Raw genomic sequence first — 20,470 nt, forward strand, 5'->3', positions numbered from 1 at the left:
TTCTAAGCCTCAGCTCTGGCATTTACTCTCTGTGTGTCCTTGGGCACTGTACCAGTCAGGATTCAACTAGAGGTGTGGAACCAATAAAATACATGCATACATATATATCTTACATAGATACTATAGCTCATATATACCTCATATATATCATACATAATATATGTAGCATATATATCATCTATGTATTATATCGTACATATGTAGCATATATATTATATATCCATATCCATATATATGTATATAGATTTGTTACAGGAGTTTAACCTGATACAATTGTGAGAGCCAGATAAGCATCCTCCATAAGGCTGTCACCTTCACATCTAATGCTGGCACATGAGGTCCACGGGGCAGGCAGTCGAGAAGGAATGGTGGACGAAAAGTAAGAGGAGATCAAGAGCAGGATAGAACCCACCAGCATGAGCTGGAAGCCCATGAGAACAGACTAAAACCCACACTGGTCAGTCCCTGCTGCCTCCGTCCTTGTGAGTGAGTGTGGAAGTCCTGCCAAAGCCTAAGCCTTTCTTCATATGGCTAAACACACACACCCGGCCCTGGAGTCAGGGAACTGGGGAGCATGGAGCACTTGCAGGCCCAGCTGCTGCCTCATGCCAGTGAAGTGGCTACAACAGGGCTATCGCTTTTCTTTCATTCTCCAAATTTCTCAGGCTTTCTTTTGTGGCCTACCCTAACTGGAATCACATAGGGAGGGAATTCTGAAAAGTGTAGTTCAACCTAGTCAAGTTAACATGATATAAAGCTACCACAGTTAATATTATTAACTTTCCCTCAGTTTCTGTGTCCTCTCCTTTAAATAAGCAGGAATAATAATAGTATCTACCTCATAAGGTTATTTTGAGGATTATTTTAAATAATGCATGGAAAATATTTAACATAGTATCAAACACATAGTAAGTACTCAATAAAGGCATATATCACTATATCACTATCATTGTTGCTGTTATTATTATTGGTTTAAGTATTCTTCACCAGGCCAAACGTGGTGGCTTATGGCTGTAATCCTAGCACTTCGGGAGACCAAGGCAGGTGGATCACCACTTGAGGTCAGCAGTTTCAGACCAGCCAGGCCAACATAGTGAAAGCTCGTCTCTAATAAAAATACAAAAAATTAGCTGGGTATGGTGTCGTGCTCCTGTAGTCCCAGCTACTTGGTAACTGAAGCAGGAGAATTGCTTGAACCCAGGAGGCAGAGGTTGCATTGAGCCAAGATTTCACCACTGTACTCCAGCCTGGGTGACAGTGAGACTCCATCTCAAAAAACAAACAAAACAAAAATCTTCACCAATATCTAAAAGGAAATCTGGTACAGAATTAGGAGTTAGAATATTTTGTTTCTTGAGGGGTAAAGGCATTAAACTTCTCATGTATCTAAATATAGGCTGGTCACTGTTGTAGGGAATATGTATTTTTTACAATCTTTTATGGTAGGTATTATTATACCTATTTTAGATAAAGCAGTTGAAGAAACTAAGGAACAGAAAGGCTGAGTAACTAGACCCAAGGTCACACAGTTAGTAAGTGGCAATGCTTTATATATATCATCCCAAGAAGAAAAAATATAAGGTGATTAAAACTGAATGATGAGAAAGTAGTATTTAAGCTGTAATTTGAAGGATGAACAAGAGTTAAACAAATTAAGAAGGCAGAGGAAAAAGCACATGCGAAACTAGGGTAGTAAGAAGAAACCTGGCACCTTAGAGGAGAGAGGAGATGGGGATGGCAGGAGTACAGGTAAGGAGGGGAGGATGAAGGAAACAGCAGGACCTGCTTCCACTTTATTCTCTGTGGAATAGGAAGGCCCAGGATGGTAGGAACTGTGTATGTCTTGTTACTCCAGCATTCCCAGCTCTTGGAATAGTACCTGCTGGCATATGCTAGGGTGTCATTAAATATTTGTTGACTGAAGGAAAGGGTGGAGTGATAAGATCTAATGTATGTTTTAAAATCTCCCTTCTTGCTATAAAGTATGCTATTCCTTGGCTCCTTCTAGTAACAGGGAACTCATTACTTACTTTCTTTCTCTAGGCAGCCCTTTTAATATCTGAATACAGCAGTCATATCTTTCTAGGTTTCCATTTCTGCAGGCCAACAGCCTCAGCTTTTTGGCTTCATTTTCCCATATTCAGGAACCCTAGTCAATGCTATCCAAAAGAACTTCTGCAGGCATCATATGACCTGATTTCAAAACATACTACAAAGCTATAGTAACCAAAACAGCATGGTACTGGCATAAACACAGACACACAGACCAATGGAACAGAATTGAGAGCCCAGAAACAAACCTACATGTTTAGCACCAACTGATTTTTGGCAAAGATGCCAAGGACACGTACTGGGAAAAGAATATTCTCTTCAATAAAGAGTTCTGGGGAAACTGGATATCCACATGCAGAAGAATAAAATTAGACTGTTACCTTACACCATATACAAAAATCAACTCAAAACAGATTAAAGACTTAAATGTAAGACCTAAAACTATGAAACTACTAGAAGAAAACATAGGAGAAAATCTTCATGACATTGATCTGAGCAATAGTTATTTTGAATATGACCCTAAAAGCACAGACAACAAAAGGAAAATTAGACAAATGGGGTTGCATCAAACTAAAAAAGTTTCTGCATTGCAAAGGAAATGATCAACAGAGTGAAGAGAAAACCTACAGAATAAGAGAAAATATTTGTAAACTGCACATCTGCTAAGAAGTTAATATCCAAAATATATAAGGAATGCAAATAATTCTATAGCAAAAAAACTCAATTTTTTAAATGGACAAAGGATCTGAATAGACATTTCTCAAAAGAAAATATACAAATGACCAACAGGAATATAAAAAACTGTTCAACATCACTAATCACCAGGGAAATGCAAATTAAAACCACAATGAGATATCACCTCACACCTGTTAGAATGGCTACTATCAAAAAGATAAAAGATGACACGTGTTGGTGAGAATGTGGAGAAAATGAATGTCTTACACACTTTCAGTGGGAATGTAAATTAGTATAGACATTATGAAAAACAGTATATAGATTCTTCAAAAAATTAAAAATAGAACTATCATATGATCCAGCAATCCCACTACTGGGTATACATCCAAAGGAAATGAAATCAGTTTGTTGAAGAGATATCTGCACTCTCATGTTTATTGCAGCATTATTCATAATAGCCTAGAAATGGAATCAACCTGAGTGTCCATAAGCATATGGATGGATAAAATGTGGTACATATACACAATGGAATACTATTCAACCACAGAAAGGAATAAAATTTTGTCATTTGTGACAACATGAATGAAGTGAGAGGACATTATGTTAAATGAAATAAGCCAAGGCAGACATCACTGTCAAAAACTTTGGTTATGAAAGAAGTACCATGCTTAGACCAAACAGGGACCTTGCTTGGGGCATGTACTTTAGATAGGTCCCTAGTCTAGGTTCTCTACAGCCCTATGCATCTCATGGGGCAGGAGTCCGTGGGGCCACACAGAGACACATGTTCACCTAGAGCCTATGTATTCCCTTTTAGGCCCAGGAATTCTTTGCCCAAATATAACCAAGCTCGTTTTCAAAGACTGCACAAGCCCCTCCCAGGTCTCTCTGCCCAAGGATGGATCATATCACTGGTATGCCTATCACCAAACCTAAGGCATAGCCCAGGGATGGCTGTTTGTGGGGCTTGGGGATGGATTTCAGATATTCAGACCAAGTGTCAACACTTTGGGTTGTGTGGCCCTTCATAATGTAGGGTGAGTAGTAAAGCAAGGTGAGCCTCCATCTGTAGGCCTCACAGGAGTTAGAGAACATTTCTAAGAAGAGGTAGTTACAGGCAGATATAAGGCCAATGGAGAGTCCTTTTGAAAATGAACACAATTTGAAAGAACCAGTGGTGAAGGGAATATCAAAGCTACATAGAGAGAATATGAAGCTATATATAGAGAAAATAATGGAGAACAAAGTCCTTGTATCATTTAGGATTCCAGCAGCAGATTTTCCAGTGCATATGGAAGAGACTGTTTGTAGAGGTGTGAGTGGGTAATGCAAATAAACAAAGGATATTAATGTACTTAAAGACCAGCAACAGTGGGAAGCCATTATACCCCATTATGCCCATAGGTGTGAAAGGGCAGAAGGTTGAAAGGACAATGTTGCCAGAGTCCAGTGATCTTGGAAGCTGTAGCTACAGTCCCTCCCAGAAATGCAACTAGGCAAGAAGGGAGTGGGAGGAATAGATACCTCTTCTGCCCTTGAGTTTGTGCTGGTGCTTTCCATTGATAGAAATCAACTAGAAGAATCTAGCCAGCAAGGTATCCTAGTGTCAATGCATGGCCTAAAGGCCAGCCTTTCAGGGCAAAGCAGGAGGGAGAAAGAGTAGACAGTGGGGTTTAGAAGGGTAAACAGAAAACTAACCAGCACAGTTCCCAAAGAGGCAGGAGGGGGCTTATCTGCAGGGATGTGAATAGAATGGAGAGTAAGCTGGCAGAAAGGAACCTCTCCGTCTGATGACCATCTTTTTTCTCTCTGCAGTGGGAGGGGAGGTTGATGGTAAATGAAGGTAAGCAGGCAGGGGATTGTCTTATTATTCCTTCTGCAGATGGAAGCTGGCATTTGGACTTGAGGCCTTTGTGTAGTATAGTAATACCATAAATAAATCTATTTTCCTCATCTCTTACCAATGTAAGAGAATGTCACATTCTCTTATGCCTCCCTCTCCCTTCCCTACACTGAGTAAGTGGAACTGCAGAGCAGGCAAAAGTCCCTGGAGATTTCTTCTCTCTTTACTGCATTAAAATCTAAGCCTACCTCAGCCCCAGGCAAAAAACTCTCCAGCAATTTAGAGGCTAACACAATTCAGAATTTCCCTCTCAAGCATTGGCTCATGGTTCAAAACAGCCCCTATGATAGGTCCCTCCTTTGGCCAAATCAAGACTCCCTACCTGTTAGAAGAAAAATAATTTTTAAAACTAACTTTCACTACATTATAAAGAACTAGTAGCTTTGCCTCCAATCCTCCCACGGGTGTCTACCTCTTTGTCCCAACAGGGCAAATCTCTAAATCTCAAACAGAGACAAAATGACCTTTGATGTTTAGAGGCAAGGATGTTTCTCCCACACTCCTTCTCCAGTTTATGGGTCCTGATTCTAAAAATGATTCATTTTCCTTCTGTTGGGGCTCAGAAAACAATAGCCCAAAATATGGCTCTTTGGCATGCTGAGTGCTTTGAACAAAGGAGACTGAAAGTCCTCAGAAATAAGCCTCAGACACAAGGTCTCTCACTGACCTTCTCCTGCCTCTCCCGCTTCTCCTTCTGAAGTACAGGGAGTGAGTGGCTTGCTCTGAAATTCCCTTATCTGACTGAAGGAACTTCTTCCAAAAGAAACACAACCGGCGGGGTGCGGTGGCTCACGCCTGTAATCCCAGCACTTTGGGAGGCGGAGGCGGGCAGATCACCAGGTCAGGAGATCGTAGCCAACCTGGTTAACACGGTGAAACCCTGTCTCACCACCGCCAGGCTTGGTGGCGGGTGCCTGTAGTCCCAGCTACTCGGGAGGCTGAGGCAGGAGAATGGCGTAAACCCGGGGGGGCGGAGCCTGCAGTGAGCCGAGATCGCGCCACTGTGCTCCAGCCTGGGCAACAACAACAACAACAAAAAAAAAAAAAAAAAAAAAAAAAAAGAAACACAACTGTCTTCAGCCCCCTCCCTAAGAATCTCATCAAACCATCAGGGAAGATTAATCACTTGAGAAAAGATTGCAAGTCATCACTACACCCAATAAGCTATTCTTATTCTTCTGGAGGCTGCTCCAACACAGCTTTTAAAAAGAAATTAAAAAAAATTTTTTTTTTTTGTAGAGACAGTCTCAATATGTTGCCCAGGCTGGTCTCCAACTCCTGGACTCAAGTGATCTGCCAACCTCCGCCCCCCAAAGTGCTGGGATTACAGGTGTGTGCCACCGCACCAGGCCAACTTTTTTTTTTAAGCAGAGATACTTATCTACATCATAAGACAACTTTCATTCACAGCACAGTTCTGCTCCTCTTGCCTTGGATAAAAGCAGCCCTTTCAGAGAAAGATTCTATACCCTTTCCCACCCAGCACCAATTTCACCTTCATTCAAGCCTCTTTAACCAGAAAGATTCCAGGACAGAACATCAATAGTTCCAGCTTGGGGTGGGGGGAAGGCAGAAAAGGCAAGAGAGGGAAAAGATGATGGAGCATAGAGGGGAAGGGGCTCATTGTGGCATTCCACCAGTAACTAAAGCAGCTAAAAAGTGAGGCCCAGGACAAGGGGAGTGGGCCAGGGAGGATCCCCTCCTACTTTTCACCTTGTGTCGGGCCATGCCTCATGATGCAACAAGAACCAGCATGGACAGTAGGCAGGGCAGCCTGTTTGAAGGGAGGGATGTGGACTGCAATGTAAGGGTGGCATGACCTCAAGGCTTTTGCTCTTGGTACCCAGTGTATCTTGAGACCCCAGGAGTGAGAGCCCAGTGTGGGCAGTCCTCCCTGGCTGGCAGATTTGCCTTAGGCCTCTAGAGCACTCCACTTTCCTCCCCTCCACCAAGGGAGCACCCTAGAACCTGGAGGTGCTGTCCTTCCTGTCATCACCCTGGGCTCAGAGGCTGGGAGTTGCTGGGCCCCTTCGTAAGGCAACAAAGAGCTGAGGGGTTTTAAACCTCAGGAGATCAGATCTGAAAGGGCCCTTAGAGAGCTTTCTAAGGCAACTCCTCGTTTTACCCATAGGGACACTGAGGACCAGGAGACAAGAACTTTTCCTAAAGACATACAGTAAAGTGAAATGGATTCAAATGTGAGTTAAAAGAATATTTAGATGCTTGAGGATCACTTGAGGCCAGGAGTTGGAGACTAGCCTGGACAATAAAATGAGACTCTGTCTTTATTATTATTTTCTTTTTTTAAAAAAAGAAGAATATTTAATCCTGCAGTCTGTGAAGAGCTGGTTAAGAAAGGAGAAACAATGGCTATTTTCAAGCGCAGTGGGATGGAATCTTCAGCTTTAAAAAGTAGCAGTATGAAATTAATTTCCCAGACAAGTGGGCAGAGATAATGGTGGAGAGAGAAAGCATTCAAGGCTGGGCTTACCAAAATTCAATTTTGATTATTTTGAACGGTCTCATATCTCCTTGGCCCAACATGGTTTTAATATTGCTAGGGCAGAGGTTTGTCCACGAAGGGAGTTAAAGTAAACTTTCTCCAAGTCCGCACTGCAAGCCCTGCACCGCTCTACAGAGATCCTCTTTCTTCGGGTTAAAAAAAATAATAAAAAAAAGAAAGAGAAAACACCAAAAAAACCCACACACACAAAAAAACAACACACAGTTAACCACCTGTCAGGGCTGAGGATACAATGAGACTCCTCCAAAAAGAGCTTTTCATGCATGCGTAATATATTTGTTCAGCTATTCACTTAATGAAGCTGATAAATGTGATGCAAGACAATAGTCAAGTTAATCTATTTAGTAAAATGTTTTGAGACTTTCAGGCTACGTTAAGGAGGGGAGCGTCCGGCGACATTTTCATTTAAATGCGCTCATCTCCTCTCTTAGGCAGCACAAGGGGGTTCCGGCAATCTATGTGAATATAATTTCTTATAAATGTGTCTTTAATGGGTTTAATTCACCCTTGCCAGCTGTTTTGGGGGCTATTTTGTAAGAGCAAAACAAACGTTTCGGGCTTGGAAAGCTAGTTAAAATTAGTTTCGGTCAGCGAGGCCAAGCTATATTTCCTGCAAACCATCTGCTTGATTGGCACAATAGAAGGATTTTCAAGGAAAAAGAGGGGAGTGAGTGTGAAAGGGATGGGGGGTGAGGGGGGAGACACTAGAAAGAGCTGGGGCAGCGGTAGCTCCTAGTGGCCTATTCTGAAGGTGAACCCCTTAGAGCTGTCTTAATAGAGAGGCTTGCGAAGAGGGGCTGGGGCGGTAGGAAAAGCTCTTTCAGTCCGAGCCTCGCAGCGCTCCTCCTTCGCCTCTCCCGTTAGCTCCCTGCCCCCCCCCCCACACACCCCCGCCCCAAAGCCAGGCGTCGGGCGCTTTTCCCCGTCGCCGCCCGGCATCCGGCCGATCTTTCCAAAATGCGCTCTCACTCTGTTGGCTGCTCCGGCAGGGAGCGTGGAGGACTGGGGGTCCGAAGCCTGCAAAGGGCGACCTTAGCGTTGCAGCCTTCGCGAAACGGACACTTGCCATCTTTTCAGAGGGCGGGGAAGCTCACACCACTCTCTACTTTGTAGTGTCCGTTTCGCCTCGCTTGATGGCCTTCGCTTACCCGAGACATTCCAGGCACGGCCCGCACTGGAGAGGGCCGCGCTGCTGCTGCGACCGCACGGCGCCCGGGGCAGGAACATGCTCGCTCTCCCCTGCGCGGGGGGGAAAGAAACCCCCAGAGTGCGTTCCGACACGCTCTTTCTACTATCCAAGGGAGGTTTCGGCAGCTTTGGCCACCTAGGCCCGGGGAGCCCCAGCCGGATCTGCTGCGGCCTCCCCCGCAGCGTTGGCAAGGACCTTAAACCCCAAACCAGGGCCTCCGATTCTCTCTTTTCCCCTCCCGTCTTCTTTTCTCTTGAAAGAGAAATAGACAGAAAGCTCAGCCTTGGGACAAAGAACGCGAGTGATTTCTCCGAAATAAACTTGAAGATAACGACATAACAATGAATGGCAGGAAGCACAAAACCCCATGGGCTCAGGTCAAACGGCATTAGTCACAGGTCTTAGCCGCAGCCGCCGCGCCGCGCAGCTCCTTGGGCTATCGCGGAGTTTGAAAAGATGCGTTCAAGGAGATCACTTAAAGTAAGATCCTTTCGTCCGATTTCTTGCTTCCTTAGGATTTATTTTTCCTTTCACGGGCGGCCAGCCCTCGCCCCCTCGCCCCCGCCCTCACTTTTCCTCTTTGGCGCTTTAGGAATTCTTTAGGAGCTGTGGAGACCGACCCCAGGAAGCAGGGTCCACGTGGATCGCAGCAAGGGGTTGATCCACCCTCCAAAAAATGGCAGGGTAGACTTTTAAAAGCCGAGAAGTTAGTAGCAGTTAGTCTATAGTGAGGCAGAATGGCTGGGGCTTGGGGTGGGGGATAGGGGCTGGCATGAAGCCTGTCAACGGGCAGGAAACGGTGAAAACTACATCCCGGCAAATGCCCCAATAGGGAAGGAGGAGCTGGGAAGGGCTCACGCTGGCTTCAAGTTCTTACCGTTCCCCCCTCCAAAAAAACAAAATCCAAGTTGATTTTGGCAAATATAGACTCTATTCTGATCATCCGGAAGACTTGGACAAGCGCTTCACCCGTAGGGAGTCAAACATCCTGAAGCTCCCGGCGCGTCCTTCTGGGAACTGGCAATTGCCCAAGTCCTTAAGACTAGGGGAGAAAAAGGGGTTGGGGGGGGGGCAGAGGGAAAGAGAGTGGGAGAAGGAGGGAGGTGGGCCTGAGGAAAAAAGGAAGGGAGAGGAAGGGAGAGAGCCAGCCTTATTGCAATGGGAAACTGTCTCGTGGCAAGGTTAAAGTGCAGGTGTTCAGATAGCTTATGCTTTTCTCACCTATTTTATTGCAAACTTCAAAAAGAGGAACTTTTGACGTTCTTCGACAGATCTCCTTCTTCCGTTTCCAGGGGACTTCAATTAACTCTAGCAAGGCGCTTCCCATATTTAAATAGCCCCTTATTTAAAAGTTGTTTCTTTCCTGATTGGTTTTCTCCCTCTGCCCATGAGCATGAGCGGTCTTGGGCTCAGAAACCCCGCACTTACGTCATCTTCTAGCATTAATTCGCCTCTGGAGCCGGGCCCTAAATAACTTTTTAATTTGAATCAAGGGAGAGTTTTAGCGGGCTCCGTTTCTGGTTTAATGTGATATAAATCGCAGATGCACTTTTATTGAATGGTTAAAGCAGCGACATGGAGATCATCAACACAAAACACCCCGAACAAAACCATCGAGAGAAATAAAGCTGGTTAATAAGATTTTTGAGAAAGCTTTGTGTTAAAAAGCAAAAAGGAAAACCAGCTGAAGGTGACAGTTAGTTCATGGTTAATAGGATCAGGGCGGCCTGGCGGGGCTGCACACTTCTCTTTGGGGAGGTTCAGCCACACTAAAGAGATGAATGGGACATTTAACACATCTGTTATCTCGCCGAACAGAGAAATGGGGGGAATCGAGTCTTAGTGCCACCTCAGCCCCAACCAGAGGAAAGCGAAGGGACTGTCTCCAGGAAGATTCTCCTTTGAAGCCCCACATTCAGAGGAGGCTTTCCTGGAGTGGACCAACATTCTTGGGAACCGCATCCCTTCCCTCTGGTTTTCACACGTTTGTGCGTTGTAGTTCATTAAGAAGCTGCCAAACCTTGGGCCAAGTTAAGCGCCCCGCAAGTGGTAGGGTTCTCTCCAGACGACGTCTGGACCTTCGCTGCTATGGCTTAAAATGTCAGGGCTGTGAGTTTCAACTTAAACTGCCGAGAGCTCCCTGTGGTTGGAGAACGGCCAGCATAGCACTCACAGCATTTGGATACCCTTGCCCGAGGCAGTTTCCGGTCAGCCTAAGCCCTTCGCAAGCGGAATCCTGCCGCTCGGCAGCCCAGCGCCGCTCTCCTCCACTTCTCTCGCAAGGTGAGGTGCGGAGAGCCCCTTGCAGAAACTCCTAGAGAAAATCGTTTTCCAAGTTGCTGGGAATTTGAAGGAGACTCGTTTTACTGTTCAGGTATCCACCAACGCTCAAACTCAACCAGTCTTCCGAAATGAAATAACTCCAGACTTCTCCCCACTCTTACCGGCACACATCCAGTGGCCCCAAAGCATCCATTTCCAAGTCTCCCTGAGTCGTCAGAATGGGACTTCTAACACTGATTTCACTCACCCCTACATCTGCTTTACGCTTCAGCTGGAGTAAAGGATAGGGCTAGAGACCGGAAAGGGAGTATATTTTCATGTCCACTGACTTGAAACTTTTCATTGCCCCACCCCCACAAGAGGGAGGGCAACTTTGCTGATAGCCTGAAGATGTATTTCTATGAATATTTATTGATTTATTTTCCAGGCTTAGCAGGGGAGCTGCAAATAAATTTAGTGCGTTCTTTAAATAATTCCTTTTCTATGAGGCAAGATGTCATCTGAAACTTCTAAATAGCCATTTAATTAGCCCGGGTGCTGCTTCGGAACAAAAACCTTCGGCGAGAGCTTTGGGGGCGCACTGTATTGCAAAGAGGCGGTCGATATGCAGAATTGATGCGCGCGGGCCTTTGTTGCCGGCCCATTGTGCGGGCCATGCTTATGAAGACTAATCCAATCATAAATTGCACCCCTGCGCCAATCAGAGCGTCCAGAGCCTCCGGCGAATGAAGCTCGAGTGGAGAACTTTGTTGAACTTCATTGTCAGAGCTGTCACTTTTCAAAGTGCTTTAGCGGGCGGGCCACTATAAAACCATCACCTCGACGAGAGGACCACGGAGGACTCGCAGACGCCCAAGTGGGATTGTTACTTGGAGACGTTTGCTAAGCCCAAGAGAGAGGACACTGTGGGGGCGGGAGGGGCGGGAAGCGAGGCGTTTACCCTCCGGCCACTGAAAGAAGGGTTATTTCGCCCGCCCCGCGCCTACCATGATGTTCCCCGGCCTCCTCGCGCCCCCCGCCGGGTACCCTAGCCTCCTGCGGCCCACGCCCACCTTGACGCTGCCCCAGTCCTTGCAGGCGGCATTTTCCGGCCACTCCAGCTTCCTGGTGGAGGATCTGATCCGCATCAGCCGACCCCCCGCCTACCTGCCCCGCAGCGTGCCCACCGCCAGCATGTCGCCGCCCAGGCAGGGGGCCCCCACGGCCCTCACCGACACGGGGGCCTCAGACCTGGGCTCCCCGGGTCCCGGCAGCCGGCGGGGCGGCTCTCCACCGACTGCCGTCTCCCCTGCCAGCGAGACGACGTTTCTGAAGTTTGGAGTGAACGCCATCCTCTCCTCGGGGCCCAGAACAGGTAAGCGAGGGCAGAACCCTGAGGGCCCTTTTAGGTACCAGGCATACGTGGAGTCCTCCTGGCCTCAGTTTCCTCTAGCGAGCGGGCCCCCACACACACATCGGTGCACACACATACGCGCGAACTCTGAGATCCTACGTCGGGCAATGTGAGAATAGTCCAGTCAATTCCGGAGAAGAAAAGCCTCTAGGCTCGCCCCATCCTCGGAGTGAACTTGAGCACACGCAGTCGGAGACAGTGAGCATTCATCTGGTGCAGTAACGCTGAGCGCACGCCCATGGACGTCTGCGTTTCTGCCTTCGAGCTTCTAGGAGACAGTTTTTTTTTTTTTTTTAACTCAATACGATATATTTATTGGATTAGCAAATATTATAAATCTGCAATTTCTTTCCTCCCCACTCAGTCCTACCTGTCTCGTTAGTGCCTAGGATGGAGATTGGGGTAGAGTGGGGCGGCGCAGAGAATTATGTTGGGGGGAAAGAAAATAGTTTTACAGATAAGACAATGTTGGGAAGATTTATTTTACCCTGTCAACATATAAGAAAGATGTCTTTGAAACCAGATGAAGGGCTAATTATATCGCGTGTTCAGTGTGCTATACAATAGGCAAGTACGTAATCAGATTCTTTCTGTCTCCCTCTCTCCTTTCTGTACCCCCTCCACCGCCCACCAGAAACATCCCCAGCCTTGCTCCAGAGCGTCCCTCCCAAGACCTTCGCCTTTCCCTACTTCGAAGGGTCCTTTCAGCCTTTCATCAGATCTTCTTATTTCCCAGGTAGGTCTCGTCCCCCTTCTTTGCGCGAGGCAGGGCGGCGCCCCAGCCCCGGCCCATCGCTCCCTGCTCCGAAGCCATATTTCTCCGTCCACCCCTCGGGGTTATGCTCTGGTTCAGAGGTTGCGAGGCGTACAACATTCATGAATCCGTCGCGCCAATTTGATGCCCTATTTAGCACAAGCAGTGACTGCTTGACACTTTGCACCAATTCCCTGCTCTACAAATTAGCAGGAATTGTCATGGTCCCAATTTGAGGCGGTTCCCTTCCCGGCGAGGAGCTGTTGGCATCCCTTCACGCCGCCGTTTTCCCACAGAGTCAGTGCACTTGGCCACGATTCCCCACAAAGGTTTCAGCACCATGACCAATTGGTCAGCTCCTCCGGGCAGCCACACACAGACCGGCCCTAGTCCCTCCACGCTGCCGAGACACCTACCAGCCGGGGCTAATTTCTCTTTAAGACTCATTCAGGGCTTCGGGCTTTTCACAAGACCACATGGGGTGCCCTCTTGTGTGGGATGCCTAGAGTCGCCCAGGGGGAGGCGGATTAGATCCTCCCCCAATCCCAACCTATTTCCAGCCTGATTTCCAAACCCCTTCTCATACTCCTTTCCCACCCTGTCTTATAAAATACCGTTGATCTTGAAAAATAAGAAGCAGCTAGAAGAAAGCCCATAATTGTGTCCCAGCCTAAAGGAGCAACACCTTAGGCAGCTTCCACCAGGTTTTCTTCCTGTAACCTCACTGATGATTCAAACTATGGCTCAAAAACTCTGCCACTGGTCAAAACTAAAAAGGAGGCAGGAGAGTCCTTATAAAGAGAAGAAAAACTGGGTATGGCCTGCGGGGGATGGGTAAAATCACGACAGCACTCCCAAATATCAGCAAAAGAAACAAGCAATTGATTTTTTAAAGGGGGAGAGAGAATTCACCATCCCCCACCCCCAGGCCCACCACCACCACCACCACCACCACCACCATTCACACTGCTGCTAATAATGGAATTTGCTCCCTTTCTCCCTCATCTCAATGCTCTAACAAAAACAACCCGAGCTTTATAAATAGCTTTTCATGTCCATTTAATGAAAACGATTCGGGGAAGAGAAGCCTCTGCCATCAGTATTCTCCCAATGGTCTTGGCCTGCAGTTGTGTTTAGTTTGAAAGTGTAAATCTCTTTTGTCCCAGTAATATATGGCTTTCGCTGCTTGTCCTCAGTCTTTTTCTGTTAGTTCATTACTACACAATTACCATTCACGCTTCATTAGAGTCTCTGTTTCTTTTTGTTTTGTTTTTTTTCTTTCGCTTAAAGCGAAACTCTCCCCCCTTTTATCATACCAATACCCATTGGGAAGCAGTCAATGTGCTAATTAGCTGCCACTTTTCATGTATTCGGGCCGAATTCTTTACGTTTCATGGGGGAGGGGAGGAAGGATTAATATAAAAAAAGATGAATACTTATTGGATTTTTCAAAAAAATCTAAATCGGATTTTTCCCTCTTTATCAAAATAGTAAAGCATCTCATTTTCATCTGAAGAATGCAAAAGCCACTGAAATGATAAAAGCTTAGGGGAGAAACCCAGTGGCCTCGGCTGGATATTTTATTTTTATTTTTGTAATTTTTTTTTCTATTGCTGTTTTAGCTGATGTACGCAGGTTTGTTTCCCTAAGTCCACTGAATGGAAAAACGAAACAGGCTATTGTGGGGGCCGTTTTCTCTGTTTCCGTGGTTTTACCTAATCCGGGTTTGCACGATTGAAAGGGAAAGTTATTTGGGCGGAAAGCGCCTTTCACTCTCGCAGGTTTGTAGGTTCGTGGCCTATTCTCCAGGGGTAGAAAAAGGAGCGCTTTAAAGAGATGAAGGGATCAGAGCAAAAAGCCACGGAGAGACGTGTTGGGACTGGGGGTCGTACGCCCACTCACTCGCCACCTCGCCCCACCCTGCAGCGTCCTCCAGCGTGGTGCCCATCCCCGGGACCTTCTCCTGGCCGCTGGCCGCGCGCGGGAAGCCTCGGCGGGGCATGCTGCGTCGAGCAGTCTTCTCCGACGTGCAGCGCAAGGCGCTGGAGAAGATGTTCCAGAAGCAGAAGTACATCAGCAAGCCCGACCGCAAGAAGCTGGCGGCCAAGCTGGGCCTGAAAGACTCGCAGGTGAGCGCAGTTCCTCCACAGCACCCCCCGCCCCCGCCCTTCACCCCTCCCCGGCGCACCCGTCAATTGCAAGGTTTCGGAAACAGCTTAGGTTCCACTGTACAGATGGGAAAACCGAGGCCTAGAGAGGGAGTGAGTACACGGGCCACTACCCTCGAAGCTCCGCAGGATAGCCCTCTTCTCTCCCCACCCCCACTCCCCGCCTTCTCTCCCGGCCTCAGGGGGCCCCAACCCCGCCCTTCGGGGCAGAGTGGCAGCGGATGAGGCAAAGGGAACCGCGAGCTGAGGCAGGGGCGGAGTCAATGCGGAAATCCACCGGAACTCATTTCTGGGGGTGGGGAGAGGACACAGCCCGAAGGACAGAGCCTGCACCCCACTCCACTCACCGCCCCCGTGCGTCCTCCGGGGCCCCTGATCTGACCTCTGCTTCTCCCTTCTTCTCGCCGGCTGGGACATTCCAGGTGAAAATCTGGTTCCAGAACCGACGCATGAAATGGCGGAACTCCAAGGAGCGCGAACTCCTGTCTAGCGGGGGCTGTCGCGAGCAGACCCTGCCCACCAAGCTCAATCCGCACCCGGACCTCAGCGACGTGGGCCAGAAGGGCCCTGGGGACGAAGAGGAGGAGGAGGGCCGGGGCAGCCCCAGCCACCGCCTGGCATACCACGCGTCCCCCGACCCCCAGCACCTGCGGGACCCGCGGCTGCCAGGGCCGCTGCCCCCCTCGCCCGCGCACTCGAGCAGCCCCGGGAAACCTTCGGACTTCTCAGACTCCGAGGAGGAAGAGGAGGGCGAGGAAGAGGAGGAAATCACTGTGTCCTAGAAGCCGCTCGCACGCCAGAGTACTGTTTTTAAGTGCTTTGAAAACGAAGAGGTGGGGTCCAGTCTGCGCGTTCACTTTGTCCCCGTGCCTAGATGCTGCCTCTCCCGACGGTAGAACCATCACCTCATTGAGGGCGCCACCGGCCCTGCGGTAGCCCCAAAGAGACATTTCCTTCCCAAAAGACCAACTCCAAATAGTCCTTCCCACGTCAGTTCACTTTAAGTCTTGGTCCCAGCCTTAACTTTTCAGCAAGGGCTCCATTCTATTTTGTTTATTGCAAACTATTTTAAACACAGTGGGGTGTTCTATGGTCCCACGGCCTGGGCCTTGCTGTGAGACAGACTCTGCTGGTCGTTAGCAGCAACGACCCTATATGGTCGGAAACCTGTTTATGGAGGAGGAAACCGAGTTAGGAGTGAAAACACCAAACCATGTAACTAACACCAGCACCGTTGACTCTCTAGATCCCTTCACCTCCCCTAATAGGTAGCAAGGGGCTCCTATTTCACTCCAGTCTGTCATCTCCACCCCTCACCCCACTCCTGTCTTCCCATAGATGTTCTCTTACAAAGCTCAAAATTTTCAAAAAGGAAATATATATATATTAGTGCCTTCTGGTTCAAGGCACAACATACATATTGAGTCTTCTCTGTCACCTTCCAAAAGCTCTCTGGCGAAAGAAGTGAGTTCTCTAAAGGGGGAGAAAAGAAGCAGTCTCTATTCTTGTATGTGTGTTTTAAAACTTTTTCTTTTTAATTTCTGTATCCATGATATACGCACCACACACTCTACCTCGTGTCCTTTTATTATTCCTAGGGAGGTGTTGTTGAGCTGCAAACCTCCTGGGAACTGGGCATGATGTGGACAGAGACCTACACAGCCTCTTTGATTTTTTTTTTAACTGAACTTTGCTGTCTTTGCACAGCTCTTATGAACTGTACACTATTTTGTACACACATGTTGTATGGATATTTTATACCAAGGTTATTGTGAATGACTATAAAGGACTGACTAGATTTCTCACTTTTTTTTTTTTTTGCAATGGCTTTTAAACTTCAAAAAGGTAGCTGTTTAATTGCATAACTTATAAAGAAATACTTATTTTGTGTTTTTACCATGTACAGATTTTTATATATGTATATATGTATCAAATGAACAAATGCCAAATAAAAAGTAGAATGGATGCAATCAATGGTCAACTGATGTCATTAATTCACAGAATGGTAGAGCTGAAAGGAATGGAGCTGTTCTAGCCCCAGGACTGGGTTTTATAGGAGGTAAGCTGAGGTTCAAGAGGTGCAGGCACTTGTCCAAAGCCACCCAGCTGGTAAGTAGCCACGCTGGAACTAGAAACCATCTGACCCTCAGGCCAGTGCCTTTTCTGCTTTCCTGTACCTTAAAGTAACCATATTTGCTATGTTACAAGTAAAGGAGCTCCAGAGTGATACCAAAAGTTGAATCTGCAATAAGCCGCCTCCCCTTCTCTAAGGACTGAAATGATGGGATAAGAGAAATCCATGCAAGTCAGTCTAAGTGGCTCAAGTTTGTAACGGTTTTTCTTTTCCTCCCTGAAGGCATTTTTCCTGGTCCTCAGGGAAGCTTCAGAACTGGTCTTGACTCATTCCTTCTGTGTATGACCTAATTTTATCAGGAATGCCATCTACAGGCCTGACATGGGAGCCCAGATATTGACTCTGGGGTGTGCATATGAAACAAAAGTTCTTTTAAGACTAGTTTTCAGCAGGAATGATTTCTTTAACCAGCAAGCTAGGGAGTAAAGAACATCTGGTTAGATCCTGGCAGGGGCTTTTGTGCCCTTTGAGAGTTTGGTCTCTGCCCCATCAGCTACACACACCCATGTTTCTTTGCAATCCTAATCCAAACTCATGGTAGTTTGTATTATATTTGAAATTGAATATATTCTATTTTATATTAACCCTGTTTTCAAATAATGCAAACCACCTCCATGCTAAGATCCCCTGCTGGGCTTGTTCCTGATGTTGGTGATCACTTTTCATTATTGTTATATATGATGTTGTGAAGTTGAAGAAAATAATTGTCCTCATTTTCATAATCATAAAATTCAAAAAACCTCCCACATTTCCCCATCAACAGACACAAAAGTGTTGAGCATGGTCAGCATTCAACCCAAGTTAGTCCTTTCCTTTCAGACAGGACTCTGAAGGATTCAGGCTGTTTTCTATCTCTCTGCTGTTGCCTGGATGTCCAACATGGGAGCCTGACTAGAAGCCTGACCTGGCCTACCTTTCCCTTTCTGCCGCCAGCTCAAAAATTCTTTCTTATAGTCAAGAATCACGTTCAGGCACAGGTGCGCATTAGTGTCTACATCTGGAGTCAAGGCACTCTGAAGGCATAACCGTGTTCATTGCAGTATTATTCACAATAGCCAGGAGGTGGAAACCCAAAGGTCCACGAATGGATGGATGAATGGATAAATAAAATGTGATATATACATACAATGGAATATTATTTGGCCTTAAAAAAGAAAGACACCCTGTCACATGCTACAATGTGGGTGAACCTTGAAGACATTATATGAAGTGAAATAAACCAGTTACAAAAAGACAAATTATACATGATTCCACTTGTATGAGATATCTAAAGTAGTCAAACTCAGAGAAACAGTAGAATTGTGGTTCCAGGAGCTGGAGGAGGAGGAAATAGAAAGTTGTTTGTTGTTCAATGAATATAGAGTTTCAGTCTTACAAGATGAAAAAGTTCTAGAGATTTGTTGCACAACAATATGAATATAGTTAGCACTACTCAACTGTACACTTAAAAATGATTAAGGTAGTATATTTTATGTTATGTGCATTTTTTTTACCACAGTGTTAAATAAAAAATTTGTTTTATTGGAAAAATAACTCACATGCTAGAAGGATTAAAAATCTAGCAACCATCAAAGTTATGGCAGGCAAGTGAAAAATGTGAAATAAGCAATATTATAACACAATGTAGAAGTCAAAGCACTCAAGATATACATAAAGTGCTTTTTAAAATCAATAAAATGTAGAAAAGGAAAAAAAACTTGAGTTTTTTTGTTTTTTGTGGTTTTTTTGTTTGTTTGTACTTTGCCTGTTTATTTGTTTTTGTTTTTGAGACGGCATCTCACTCTGTTGCCGAGGCTGGAATGCAGTGGTATGATCTCGGCTCACTGCAACCTCTGCCTCCCAGGTTCAAGCGATTCTCCTGCCTCGGCCTCCCAAGTAGTTAGGACTACAGGCCCATGCCACCATGCCCAGCTAATTTTTGTGTTTTTAGTAGAGACAGGGTTTCACCATATTGGCCAGGTTGGTCTCGAACTCCTGACCTCAGGTGATCTGCCTGCCTCGTTCTCCCAAAGTGCTGGGATTCAGGCATGAACCACTGCGAGCAGCCAATACTCGAGATTTTTTTTAAAAAGCATATATTACTTACATATTCACAAAGTGTTCCGGAGAACTACAAATGCTGTATTTCGGTTCATTCCTTTAGTGTTTCTTTCATCACAAGGGTGAGGAGCATGTTCATTTCACACTGTTCCCCTAATGTCATTCACAGTCCCATACACATATTGGTTATTTGATATGTGTTGAGTGAATAAATGAATTATTATAAAAGGAGGGACAGATCTTCTAGTTACATAGGCAGTGGGTCTCCCACACAACAACCACATGGGGCTCATTGTCAGGGTGGCTGCTTTAAATTTTTTTTTATTATTTTTTTTATTTTATTTTTATCTTTTTATTTTTTTGAGACGGAGTCTTGCCCTGTTACCCAGGCTGGAATGCAGTGGTGCGATCCTGGCTCACTGCAAGCTCCGCCTCCCGGGTTCATGCCAGTCTCGCCTCAGCCTCCCGAGTAGCTGGGACTACAGGCGCCTGCCACTAGGCCTGGCTAATTTTTTTTTTTTTTTTTTTTTTTTGTATTTTTAGTGGAGACGAGGTTTCACCATGTTAGCCAGGATGGTCTCGATCTCCTGACCTCGTGATCCCCCCGCCTCCACCTCCCAAAGTGCTGGGATTACAGGCGTGAGCCACCGCGCCTGGCCTAAATTTTTTTTTTTTTTTAATAAAAAAGGAGAAATGAGACACTCTAGAATCTAGACTGCAGGTCTGGAAGTTTTAAACTTTATAAATGAATGTAAAGATTACTTTGGCTGATAAGAAAAAGGGATTAAATTAACAGGTCAGATGTATTTTTAAAAATCAAACCAATAACTTTAGGCCAAAAAGACTGAAATAGTTACATGTATAAGCTAAAGAATAAGAAATAAATAGTAAAAGAAAAAAAAAGGAGATATTTATTGAGCACCTACAATGTGACAGGCAGTCAGTCTCCTGGGTGCCTTACACCAGCACTACTCTGTGCCATAAGGACCGCTTGAGGGTCTCATTGAAATGCAGATCATGATTCAGAGCTCTGGGTATCCGCTTTGCTAATGTGGCTGGTCCACAAAACACACTGTAGCAAAATTTACATGAGTTTTAACTTCACCGTAACCCTTCTAAGGTAGATGCATGTTACAGATGCAAAAATTGAGGCTAGGAGTTTTGGTGATATTCCTGTGGTCACCCAGTCAGAATTCAAATTCAGATTAATCACAATCCTACTCCCTTGACTAAACTGATTTAAAACACATTTAACTGAAACTCAGCCAGTGGGAACTCTCTAATAGAGCTTTATGTCTTTTAATGTTGTGCAGTTATGTGAAAAAAATAAATTATCAATGGTTATTAAAACCTTT

General features: G+C 46.0%; 1 protein-coding gene across 1 annotated transcript; it reads left to right on the forward strand.

Annotated features, from left to right (window-relative positions):
* Nucleotides 1-10,812: 10,812 nt before the first annotated feature.
* Nucleotides 10,813-18,435, forward strand: DBX1 (developing brain homeobox 1). The gene is made up of 4 exons (XM_054525824.2): nt 10,813-11,980; nt 12,654-12,755; nt 14,700-14,902; nt 15,364-18,435. Exons 1-4 carry the CDS (start codon nt 11,614-11,616, stop codon nt 15,721-15,723), a joined length of 1,032 nt encoding a protein of 343 aa, XP_054381799.1. The 5' UTR covers nt 10,813-11,613; the 3' UTR covers nt 15,724-18,435.
* The last annotated feature ends 2,035 nt before the right edge of the window (nt 18,436-20,470 follow it).

The sequence above is a fragment of the Pongo abelii genome, chromosome 9 (assembly GCF_028885655.2).
Source record: "Pongo abelii isolate AG06213 chromosome 9, NHGRI_mPonAbe1-v2.0_pri, whole genome shotgun sequence".
NCBI lineage: Eukaryota > Metazoa > Chordata > Mammalia > Primates > Hominidae > Pongo > Pongo abelii.

What these genes read in the sequence shown, in the direction of transcription:
- DBX1 (XM_054525824.2), top strand. Translation starts at nt 11,614, where the DNA reads ATGATGTTCCCCGGCCTCCTCGCGCCCCCCGCCGGGTACCCTAGCCTC. An exon ending in CTCCTCGGGGCCCAGAACAG is followed by an intron (nt 11,981 to 12,653) that starts GTAAGCGAGGGC and finishes ACCGCCCACCAG; the next exon opens with AAACATCCCCAGCCTTGCTC. An exon ending in TGGGCCTGAAAGACTCGCAG is followed by an intron (nt 14,903 to 15,363) that starts GTGAGCGCAGTT and finishes GGGACATTCCAG; the next exon opens with GTGAAAATCTGGTTCCAGAA.